This window comes from Solenopsis invicta, chromosome 14 (genome assembly GCF_016802725.1).
Source record: "Solenopsis invicta isolate M01_SB chromosome 14, UNIL_Sinv_3.0, whole genome shotgun sequence".
NCBI classification, from domain to species: domain Eukaryota; kingdom Metazoa; phylum Arthropoda; class Insecta; order Hymenoptera; family Formicidae; genus Solenopsis; species Solenopsis invicta.
The window spans coordinates 6,872,704-6,885,625 of NC_052677.1; the positions used below are offsets into that span (position 1 = coordinate 6,872,704).

Below are 12,922 nucleotides of genomic sequence, written 5' to 3' on the forward strand. Positions count from 1 at the left end.
ATACTTAATTCAGAATAGCAGATGTAATGTGATGGACTAAAATATTAAATTTTGTTGTATTTATATGTAAATATACATGTGTGTTTTTGAGATTGCTGATTTAAAGATTTTTTGACTATAGATTTGTCATCAACGATCCTAAAAAGCTTTAATACGTGAATTAGATACTAGTTCTGCCTTGAAAAAAAGATCAGACACGAAAGAGTTCATTATTTTAGATTTTATCATTCTTAAAAGAAAGAAATGTTTTCTTCTAACTTGTATCTTGACGTAGAAAAGTTTGATTCTCCTACAACTAAATATTTTGTCCTTTAATATATATATATATATATATATATATATATATATATATATATATATATTTATGGCGCATTTAAAAATAAATTTTTTTGGTATTCCTAGTGCTCATCGGAGAGATCTGTCTAGATCTAGATGAAGGGCGAAGTAACGATGTGAAATATAAACAATCGTTTATTGTTTGACGATTTCGTTGCTAGGAACTGCATCTTGAACATCATTTCACCCTGAGTTTTTATTATAATTTATTTTACTCATTTTTTTATTTACGACGAAAGTATGTATTTTCTGTTATCAGTCTATTGATCGTTCGTTAAACAGTGTCGTTTGCTTAGCCAATAATGTATACATTAAAACACTAAAATTGCATTTATACAATTGCATGTTTAGCGTCAGGTATAATGATGTAATGAAAAGATAAAATACAAAATTTTATCGCAAAGTTTTTAAATATAAAATTCTGATATTTAATTACTGTTTTTTTAATTTTTTAAAATTTTATTTTTAGATTTGAAATCCTTCGGTTTCAGTTTTTATCATGTTTTTGTATTTTTGACATTTTGAGAATATTGTGAATTGTTATTCTCAATTTTACGAAGAATATTTAACTTTTTCCGTAGATCTTGATTTTGTATGTAAATTTTTTTTATTTTATTCGATATTATATAATACCACTATATAATACCTGTTCCTGGTAAAAATGTATGCAGTTTTCGTAAACACTCATCTAGTTATTGTTTAGTATTACTGTATTTAGTTGTAACAATATTGCGTAGGAAATGGACAAGAATTTGATAGAGTTTTATTCAGGCTAAAATAGTTTTCCTAATAAGAATACGCGTAAATACTTGCGCAGTTATTATCTAGTATAAATAGATAGGTTTATAGGCTTGTTTGTTAAACAATTAAATAGTCTATTGCTCTGTTTTTGTTTAGTAAATAAATTCTGAAATTTTGCGCGTTTATTATGTGCAGTAACTGTAGACAAAAGGTTATATCTTGATTCTCAGGATTCTAAATAGTTTTACTTTTCAGTTACTAGACAGAAGTAATAACATTATCTAATAATAATTATTTAAAAAAATGCATGAAATTTATACTAGAGAATTTTTAGTATTTTATATTTTTAACTTTTGGATGACGATTGATGAACTAAAAAAGAATATGATTTTCAGTCTTTCAAATATTAAAAACTGGATGAAAACATATATCGAGTATTAAGTACAGTTCAATGCCAACATTATTATTCTTTTTGAATAAGCGATAGCCAATAAGAATTCCTAATATTTTATATATTACTTTAATTTATTAATTATAAGCATGGAGAGAAGAATTTTGCTGTTTTATTGGCGAAGACGACTAACCGAAGCGTATCGCACGATCGGAGAGAGATGAGATTCACCGCAAAATACGCGTGCACAGACGCAGAGAAGCGTCAGAACCGCGGGCGCCTTTATATTTAGAAGCCCGGGTCGCATCCGTATAAGGTGGCCTGCCGTGCAAAAGTCCTCTCTTTCTCCTCTCCTCTCTCTCTCTCTCTCTCTCTCTCTCTCTCTCTCTCTTTCGTTGAAACTCACAGAAACCCATATTTAGTTAATTAGACTTACAGTTAAAAGAAATACTAAATTATTTTTTGAAAAACTTTCTTACTCCAATAAAGAAAATCTTTTATATAATGCATGTTTCTGTGTGCATGTGTGGATGAATTTTCACTGAAATACTAATTCAAGTTTAATATAGTTTTTGTTAAAATTTTGATAATTTAAAACATTTTACAAGATTTTGTTTACATTGAAGTAGTGTTAGTTTAGTTATTCTAATATTTATCAAAGTATAAAATATGAAAAAGGTATTAAAAAAAATTTCTAATTTTGTGAATAAATATTCAGTTAAATTAGTGTTAATATAAAAAAATATGAGTAGTATTCTTGGATTAAAATAAAAAATACTATAGTTTTAACTTAATCCTTACGACATCATGTTCAAAACGGTGCCTCATCCCTATTATTCTGGGTATCTAAATCTGTTTATTTTTTTCATCTTTTAAAATGGTTCTAAAAATCTCTAATGGAGTTTAATGGATTTTACCTAATAAGTTGGGTAAAAGTAAGGAATCGGTCGGACACAAAATATTATGGATAGTCGGATGGTGAGGAATCAGTCAGACACAAAATATTATGGATAGGAAAAAAGTTAAAATTCTTCATTGTACATATTGTTGCAAGATTTCCAAGAGAAGCAATAGTTTTTTTTTTTTATTAAAAGTTTTAATGCATATTTGGAATGTATTAATGAATTTCAGGTATTCTCTAAGAGATTTATGTCATATGCAAAATTGGCTAATATTATTTTCTTGTAACTTGCAATTGGATTTTTGTGATCAATTTATTGCGAAAGTTAACTGCGTTTTATTTTGTACGATATCTGACATTTCCGCAATTGCGGAATATGCTTTTATTTAAATAGCTTGAAAACTGAATTTGCATTTATCGAAATTTAACGGAAGTACATTACGAGCATTATTAGGATGTTTCGCAGCTTTTTTTAGAAGAGATGACGGGAGATGAATTGATAGCTAAATGAACCCATTCGTGATCTATATATAAGTTCGTTAGTTATATATAGTTTTAATGTGCGAGGGTTATTTGGAAAATAAGGTCCGATTTCTACATAGTTTCCATATTTGTTTTTGGACCTTACTTTCCAAATAACCCTTGTATGTATTTATTTTAGTCAGGCATGGTTTACGTCATTATAATTTAAGATTTGGACGCGTTCCTAACAACGCGCACAGTCGATTATAGTAAACCGTAAAAGATCGCAAAGATGTCTCATTTATTTACACCTATGTTTAGCTCGAACTTTGCACATTTACCAACAAATTTACAGCTTTATTCCGCCGTATGCTGTCTTGTTTCACATTTAATTTATGATCATTTTTAATTACTAATCCTAGAGCACTGACTTCTTATGTATAATATTCTTTTATGTACACTTCGTTGGAATTCTTTTTTAAGGAACATATGTTTGTATATACTTGGTAATTTTATTTGTATTTAGCTCTTTTGATATAGTTTTTCTGACATATAATATTAAGTAAATATTATTTTTTAACAAAGAATATATGACATTAAAGAATTATTATATGCTAGGCCCGAAAAATAGAAGAACATAAGAGGAAGAAGGAACGAAAGGTGCAAGAAAAATTAGAGCATGAGAGACAAGAGAAATTGCGAAAAGCGCGAGAGGCTGCTAAAGCTCGAGAGAAACAGTCACAAACTTCCCAAACGGATGCGGGTAATATGCCTCACGGTGCGGGAGATTTCTATCAATTCCTTAAGGATCCTGATGTACTTCAAGCCTTCGAGGTAAGTTGCGAAAAAAAATCACATCAATCTTTAATAAATTAATAGTTTATTATATAGTAAAGTATGATATATAGAAAAGATAGTATCATGTCTACTGTAAGTATTATGGCTATTCTTATTGTTTTCGTTATAACGAAATCTAACGATTGTTTGGAATCATTTGTTTAGCCCGCCGCCGTTATGTAGTGACGCTAATATGCTAATACACAATAGCCGTCAATTAATATAAAGCAGAGCTTGCAAAAAAATGCACTTATCGGCCGAATTTTATCTAGCGCTATTCTCCTTCACCAACCTGCACGCAGTTCAAATGTCAATCGGCATTTGGATTGCACGGGAAATAGTGTAGTAAAGGGAAAGCTGTAAGCTGAAAATCTGCCGAAAGTTCAGTTTTTGTCGAGCTCTGTTTTTATTTTTCATCATTTCAAAACCTTTTCAAAGTATATTTCAACATTACACATACTTTCTCATTGTTTTTAAATTTGGAGCGTATTACTATACGAATGTATATACTCGAGTGTTTTTTTTGTTATTTAACTTTTTATTTGATTATACACGTTTTGAGTTATGCAAAATTATTCAATAATATAGCATTTTATTAATATAATTAAGTGATATTTTTATATCGAAATATTTGTTTGATAATTGTTATTTTAGAGGATTATATTTAGAAAGATTATAGAGATATTATTTTATTTTTCTTGTTTAATATTAAATAAGAATAAAATAATATTTTTAATATTTTTGAACGTAGGAAAATTCTAAACGATGGAAAATTTAAAATATTTAATACAATTTTGTAACAAAATATTATATAAATTTTTTTACAGCAACCAATTTTTTTTAATTATTTTTTTGGGGTGGCCATATTACTACTGTTTTCTTCTCCATCCATTACATAGTGTCGTCACATTTTTATGAACGTCCTACGTAATAAATATTTCATAACTTTGAGGGTAGAATCTATTAAATAACACTTTGACGAACATAATTGTTCAAGTTTTAATATAAAATATTGGTTATTAACAAAGTAATTGAATAAAATGTAGATGAATGGTATATTATTATTTTTTGCTTTATATGTATATCAATGCTATATTAATATGATTACATTAATAATATGAATATATTCCAATATTAAAATGAATAATTTAAATATTTAATATGTATAGTGTGTTTATTTTAAATTATATTTATTTTAAATAACTTTATAAATATATATTCAGTTATTTTCTAAAATAATAGTCATGCTCAAGGTTATTGGAGCTGCTTTCCCTAAAATGAATAATTACCAATAATAGTTATAAAAAATGTTGGAACTAAAGTTATTTAAAAACTATTATATCAAACAATAAATCTATGTTTCAACTTTATAAAGTTTATACCTTTTTGGTAAATGTCATTTTTTTAAATACAAATTTACAGCCAGGTTCAGAGGAATAAAATTCAATAACTTAATAAAAAGAGCTAATGAGTCATATGGATCTTATTTCATGTTACTGTAACTTAATTGACGTTTATTTATGTCCAATATCCAAACGTTTTGATTTTTATTGGATCATCCTTAATATGTCTTTACTGATTTACAATATTATTGCGAATAACAATAAAAAGTACACACAATTGTGATCACATTTATTGCGTGCAGTTGTTAGAGTCGCTTGTAGTGCATTGGAGAAAATTTAAACTTGTTGTCAAAGCGTAAAAATTAATGTCTCGATCCATAACATTAGTTTGTGCGATTAAAAGGCAAGACATCAATAACAAATATTAATCGGTCATTTCTGTAATCTAAGAGAATGTAGCATAATGTATGTAAAAGGACTTGATAATATAAAAAACAGAGGATGAGTATGATTAAAAGGATATTGCCACTCTTATCTGATATGACGTATAAGAGGACAGTGTAACATGCAAACATGCTTTCTGGCGGAACAGAACGGTTGAAATATTATAAATAAATACGAATTAATAGCAATGTAAATCTTAAAAATAAACAAAGGGGGAAGTATAGACAGAAGGGAAAAAGGAAAGAAATACAAATATGATTAGGTAGAAGATAATTGGTCAAGGATGGAGAGATACGCTTCAGACAATAATTCAATGTCGCTCTATTTATCAAGTCCTTGTTTTTGTTTTTTAATATAGACTATCTCCGAATACAATCTTTAGCTGTAGTCCGGCCATTTTTTAAATATGATTTACAAAATCTTCAATGACGACGCCATTTTATATAATTTTTTAATAAAATTTTAATGTCGAATAAAGGAAAGTATGATCTTTACTTATCATACTTAAAAAAAAGTATGATTTCTCTATTTCTTTCCGTTTTTCCACAAAAAATTTGCAAAGTGTCTTTTTCCACTTCAAGGAAAGATACGAAAGTATCGTCTTCCGATTTTGACCAGTCTTTAATATATTGTAGTACGGTTGGAAATAAGGGACATGTATTTTTTATACGCGCCCGTTTTCACTTTTAGAGGATAAAATACCCATCTGAAGAAAATCGGTATTATTCTTTTGAAACGAATATTGTCGAAACTATAAGAGATAGAAAACAAAAGATGTTTTGAATGAAAGTTGAATGACTTGAAGAATACTTTAAAATTAAAACAATTTTTTTATCACTGTTATCAAGGAACGCCTAAGTCATTCAACTTTTATTTAGAACATTTTTTTCTATCTTTTATAGTTTCGTTGATATTCGCTTTGAAAAAAAATATCGATTTTCTTCAAAAGAGTGTTTCACCTCCTAAAAGTGAAAATGCGTACGTATAAAAAAATACATGTCCCTTATTTTCATTCGTACTACAATATATTAAAGATTTGTCAAAAATGAACGATGACATTTCTGTACCTTTCCTCGTTATGCATATAATACGTATCAACGAAAGATACGGAAGTATCATCTTTCGATTTTGACGAGTTAGAAATTAAATATATTTATATAATTTCTGACGATTAAACAAAAATAATTTAAACTACATCATTTAAATATAATTACCCAAATAAATAAAGAAGCGTCAACTACGGTCGAAGTTGGATCTTGGTACGAAAATTGGAATAGAAACATTTAAAATATAAATAGGTCTTAGATCACGATTATTTTATAAATCTTTTTTGATCTCTTTAAAAATCAACAATAAATAAAAATGGATTGTTGAATTACATTTGCTTGGTACACATTAATATTAATGCGTAAACGCAAAATATTTTATAGTGTTAAACAATTATGTTTTCCTCAAATCTATACAGCATAAAATGTTTTTGTAAAAAATAAATTATTTATAAAATGTTTATAGTACGCGACTTCTTCATTATGTTTCTATTTTAATTTTCATCTACAGCACTGTACGGCAATGTAAGAATTTTACAATAAATAATTTATAAATAAATAAAATTTTTTTAATCTTCTATATAAATACATTATTTTTGCTTAAATGAATAGTAAAAATAATTAAACTGTAAAATATAACAATACAAAACTTAAAAAAAATTAATGTTGCGAGAATTTGATCCGGTCCGCCGCGGAGGAAAAAATGTAACGCAAATCCTTAGCCTTTTTAGTTTTTCTGATTACCGACTTGAAATTCTAATACGTAACACACAGTTGCCCAGATGTTAAATTTTAATTGCACTTTTTTCTGAAACCAAGACCCATTCACGCTAAATCTTTTACACTTTTAGTATAGTTGATCCCCTTTTTTGAATAAGCTATAACTTATCTTATTTAATATTTTGCCATTTTTGCCATCTCCTTATCAGTTAAAATTACTGAATTTGATAGAAATTACATTTAAATTTAATGAAAGTCGTATCATTTTTGAGTAAATATGCTGATTAAGAGAGCTCCAATAACCTTGATTTTGACATATATTGTCGAAATCGTGACTCTGACTGATCTTCAAAAGGTTTTAGCTATTGCTTGCTCTTTGTTAAAAAGTTATTAATAAATGAAGTTGATAATGTAAATGTGTATATATTTCTTTGCGAAGTAAGGTCCACCTGGAGAGTTTCCGCTAGGTATGGGCAAGAAAAAAAATCAATGTTTTTACTTCATCACTCACCTGATTCGACGGCGCTCTTTTCTAGTAGGGATTGTTGGTACACAAGAATCACTTATTCATAATTCTCACCCTACCTCTTACGGGAGGGCAAAACTTAGAAGATATAGGGGAGAGTGGGATAAATTGGACTTAGCTGCAGTTTTTGCTTTCTATAAGGCGCAAATAAAGTCCTATCGAAAACTGAAGACGCCAATGGAAAGATAATTTAATTTCCTTCATTTTTGCTTCAGACCATTTTGACGTATCTCTCATCTATGTTGAACTATAACAGAAAATGTGAAAACGCTTTTTTCAATTTGGAACTACTGGTTCTAAATCGGACATTTCCATTTCCACTCCCTGGTCCAAATTGGACATTTCCATTTTTATTATCAACTTTTAAATAAAATTTCAAAAGATTATAATGTATTTTTTTTAATATTAAATAAAAACGAGCAATTTGACAATAAAATAAAAATTTTATTTAAAAAAAACAAATTAGTAACATCATAAGTAAGTTCATATTGTTAGACGTTTCTTGATCATATTATTTTATTGTTATTATATAATTAAAGTTGAAATTAATAAAATTCAATTATTCCGAGTCTGATGACTCATAATATTTTATTAATTTAACATTTCTAGAATCAAATTTGGTCGGCCGATTACCAGTGCTACGATCATGTTGCAATCCGACGTTAAAGTCAGATTTGGACACGAGTCCTTTCAAACTTTGGAAAAATTTGTATAATAAACCGCATAAGAGATCACAAAATAATTGATATTTTTTAATTCTACACTCTTTAATTATCTTAAATCAATTATCTTTCAATTTTTTAACACCTTTTAAATAATGATTTATTAGGATTTTTTTTTTTTTTTTTAAATTATTGCTCAATGGCTGAAAATACATATTTGCATCTATTCTGTGAATGATATAACAGAGAACTGTTAAACTGCTGTCACAAGTTCGGTGTTTTATAAGAACTTTACATTATAAATGGCATGCAAGTTGGTTTAATCGTATTCATTTAAATTAAAAAGGTCCCTTTTGGAACACGGTCCGATTTACCTTACTCTCCCCTAACCTAATCTTCATCAAATTTTTGTCGCAAAGTCTATCCCACATTTTTTTCTGCTTACGGAATAAAACGAGGTTTGTAATTGTTCTATTCTACAGGGCTTTGCGACTTTCCACGTGAAGCGGGGTCCACTTCACACCTTCCCCTACTTATGAGGCGAAAAGAGATTTATAATTGTACTATGTCACATAGATTTGTGACTTTCCGTGTGAAGTAAGGCCCACCTTACACCCCTTGCTTAAATGGTAAAACGGGGTCTATAATTGTACTGTTTTTCATGGGTTTGTGACTTTTCACGCGAAGCGAAGTCCACCTTACACTTCCCCTTGCTTCAACCTGCTTTCCCCATACTCCACAGGTGGACCTTGCTTCACTAAGAAATAGATGACACTCACATTGTCAACTTTATTTGTTAATAACTTTTAGCGAATAACGAGCGATGATTAAAATCTCCTGGAGATCGATCAGGGCCATGACCTTCACAACATATGTCAAGGTCATCGAAAATACCTCCTATCGGTATATTTATCAATTTTTGTGAATCTTCGATGAGGCATAACTTAATCATTTTTATGGATAAATGTGCAGGATCCGGAAGTAGCAGAGGCCTTCAAGGAGATATCCGCAAATCCGACAAACGTTCTCAAATACCAAAATAATCCCAAAATAATGGCTCTTATCAATAAGATGGCTTCGAAATTCGGAGGTCCTGGCGGCATGCCGGGCGCTGCTGGAATGAATTTCCCGGGCGGTATGCCTGGTTTTCCCGGTGCCGGAGCAGGTCGTTTTAATCCTTCAAAACCATCTCCTCATGATGACGTTGGTCTCGATTAATCGCAATCGAATCACTTTGCAACGAATACGGAGACTTCTGATTTGTTGGCTCATTAAAGGCTGATATATGTTAATTCTTCTCACGTTGAGATGAGTTTCTAAAAAAAAAGCTCATATTGAAAAGAACTGATAAGGAATCCTTTAAATATAAGATTAATTGTTTTTTGTATGCATCAGCAAGATTTTAAAGATCTTACATTCAATTCTTGGCATTTTCTTGATTGTTTTTTTTTCTTTAATTTAATTTTAGATTACTTACTTCACTAAAATTTCGTGAAATAATTTTTTTTCTACTTTTTCTAAATCATTTATCAAAAAATCATTAATTAAACATTTTTGTAAGTAAATTGTCTTCAGAATGAAAAATACGCGTCTTTAATGAGTTAAAAAACGCTAGCGTTGGTTTATCTTTTGCTTTACATAAATTGTGTACAGGATGTTATAAAAATTCAGCATTTATATAATGGTTTGTACATGTCATACTGAATGAAACCTTAATAAACACAAGTCAAAATTTTAATCGTTTCTGAGGTAAATATGGTTGGATATGATGTGGATAGTAACTGCTTATAATGTATTTATCAAACAAGAGTAGTATTTACTTATGGTATCAGATATCTTTTTCACGCTAATCTTGAAATTTTCTTTTATCGCCCTTAAAATGCGATTCTTTATATTGAGTATCGATACAAATAAAGTATGTATGGAAATTGAATTTGTACATTCAGAACACGATTTGTAAACACTGAAATAAATCATGTTGCATGCAACATGTAGAAACTAGAGAATTAGAGTCTGGCTATAAGAGAATTTTGTTAAAATCTTGCAAAAGAGAAGAATATGTTTACTAGTTTTTTCTTATTCTCTTTCTCTTTTATCTTTTTATCTTCTTGTATATTCATTTTGAAAATGAGCAAATCAATCAAAATTGGCTATCTCGTGGTTAGTCTAATTCGATAATCTAGTAAACCAGTGCTGTCAGATTATAAATATTTTGAATTATAACATACAATAAATATAACAAAAAATTAATGTATTATAAATCAACAATATTCGAAAAATAGATTAGGGTAGTCATGTCTCATTCTCAAAGTATGAGGCATGACTACCGCTGGATCGCGGACAATTCTTTATTGATAGTAGAAAATTTTGGAATGAACTACATTATCAAACTCCTTGTATATGAAAATGATCCACATCGGTGTTAACATGTGAAATATCATCAATAGAAATATAGGAAGCTCATTCTTTATAACTTTACACTCATCATCTATTTATGTGAGGAATACATTTATAAAATTATATTTAACTTTTTATTCCAAAAAATTCTCCGTGATAAAATACAAATTTGTAAAAAATTCCCTAATTAACACTTAATATATATCAATGCGTTAGTCATGATACCAACATATAAAACTGTTATATTTTTAAAGCGATTGACACGTCGAGCTATGTTTACTAAGATTTTTTTATTCAGTATGATCTAGATCTAGTATATAACTGCTAAATATTTTTTAACACCCTGTACAATATATATATATATATATATATATATAATACATATGTATCTACATATTGTACAGGGTGTTTGGCAAGTTTGGGTGTAGGAGAAAATTTAAGAAGTGATTTCGAATGATGGAATAGGACAAAAATCATGAATAACGAAACCAAGGCTTCATTTTTTTTAATTATAAATATTTAAGTGCTTTAAAAACTTTAAAATATTTAAACATTCATGTAAAAAAGGAATATAAAATAAAAAATGAACACTTTAATAAAGGCTTTGGTTTTTAATTATACCATCTAAATATGCATGTGCTTTAGACATTTTTAAATATTTAAACATTTATAAATAAAAAATGAAGTCTTAATTACAATTACTTTTAATTTTGGTCTTATTAAAATCACTTCTTCAATTTTCCGAACACTCTGCGTATAGGTGTGTGTATAAAAGGTAGAATGGATCGAACTGTTCTATATCACTTTGTGATTTTCGCAATAGTTAACGAGTTATAAATTAATAAAGATAGCCGAATTAGTCCGGCCCTCCGCCAAATCCTAACGCGCGATTGAGGTTGCTAAACGCGTGAAAAGTTAATGTTTACTAGCAGCAATGGTTACGCAAGAACGGTGTAACGTGGGCCTTTGCTCTGAGTCATGAATATCCTCCGTTGTTCTTATCAAAACGAAATCTTTTAACAGCCTGGACAAATGTACTTTTGTGCATATATGTAAGCGCGTAATATTATTTAATTTTAAGTAATATTCTAGTTAATATAATATTTTTGAAATATTAATGCAAGTATGTACTTTTTTCAAAATAAAATAAAGTTTATGTACAAAATAAAGTATGTAAAATTTGATATCAAGACAATAAACAAAAGATTTTAAATGTGCTATTTATTATTAATAATTTTAAAAAAAGTGTATTCAGATCTCGAAACTATATGAATATTTTTATAATATGCCACGAATATTAAAGTACTACCTCAAGAATATGACGTAAAATAAACATATTACATTAACAGAATATTTCCAACTCCTCGCGCGCCTGGCAACCTCGATCACGCATTCGAATTTGGCGGAGGGCCGGACTAATTCTTTATTAACTTATAACTCGTTAACTATTGCGAAAATTGCAAAGTGGTACAGGATTTTCCGATTCAGTTTAGTCTATTCTATCTATATGCAAGAGTTTTATCATTAATTATCAAACACCCTGTATACACACAACATGCAGTGATATATCTTTGAAAGAACTTTTACTGTGAATCAATATAGTTTGTTATATATTACAGAGCGCTTTTTGTTTTCTAAAAAAAATGAATTTTATTGTGTGTGTATATTGCATTTTATTACCTAATGCCCCCATCAATCGTACTTCGTTATGAATAACTTTTCATATAAATAATGTTTTCAAAATAGTGCCATAATCAGTCAAGTATGTTCGCAAGATCGATGTAACACATGTAAGTATTCTCTTTTATTCTATTGTATTACATGTCCACATATAATTGTCGAAATTTTATTTTTAATATTTACCTTGCATAATATTTCTACGTCAGTGCCGTATTAATAATATTGTAGTACAATTAATTGCTACCAGATTTATTAAAATTAAAATAATTTTTTACAAATAATTTAAAAAACAGAAAATTGAGTAAAATAGACATTAATTTATTGTTATTCTAAAAAAACCGATTAATATTTTTATACATTAACTTAAGGAGAAGTAACTAAATCGGCACTGCCTTGCTATTTTTTCGTTCAGAAGATACAATATATTTATACGTTG

At 28.5% G+C, this 12,922-nt stretch overlaps 1 protein-coding gene across 2 annotated transcripts in view; it reads left to right on the forward strand.

The window, feature by feature from the left end:
- Nucleotides 1-12,470, forward strand: part of LOC105198105 (putative protein FAM10A4) — a 51,533-nt gene extending 39,063 nt beyond the window's left edge. For both annotated transcript variants that reach the window (XM_039457677.1, XM_011164753.3), the window contains exons 4-5: nt 3,450-3,665; nt 9,382-12,470. In XM_039457677.1, the coding sequence (XP_039313611.1) occupies nt 3,450-3,665; nt 9,382-9,627 (462 nt within the window). In that variant the 3' untranslated portion in view covers nt 9,628-12,470. The remainder of the gene's footprint in view (nt 1-3,449; nt 3,666-9,381) is intronic.
- Nucleotides 12,471-12,922: the final 452 nt, after the last annotated feature.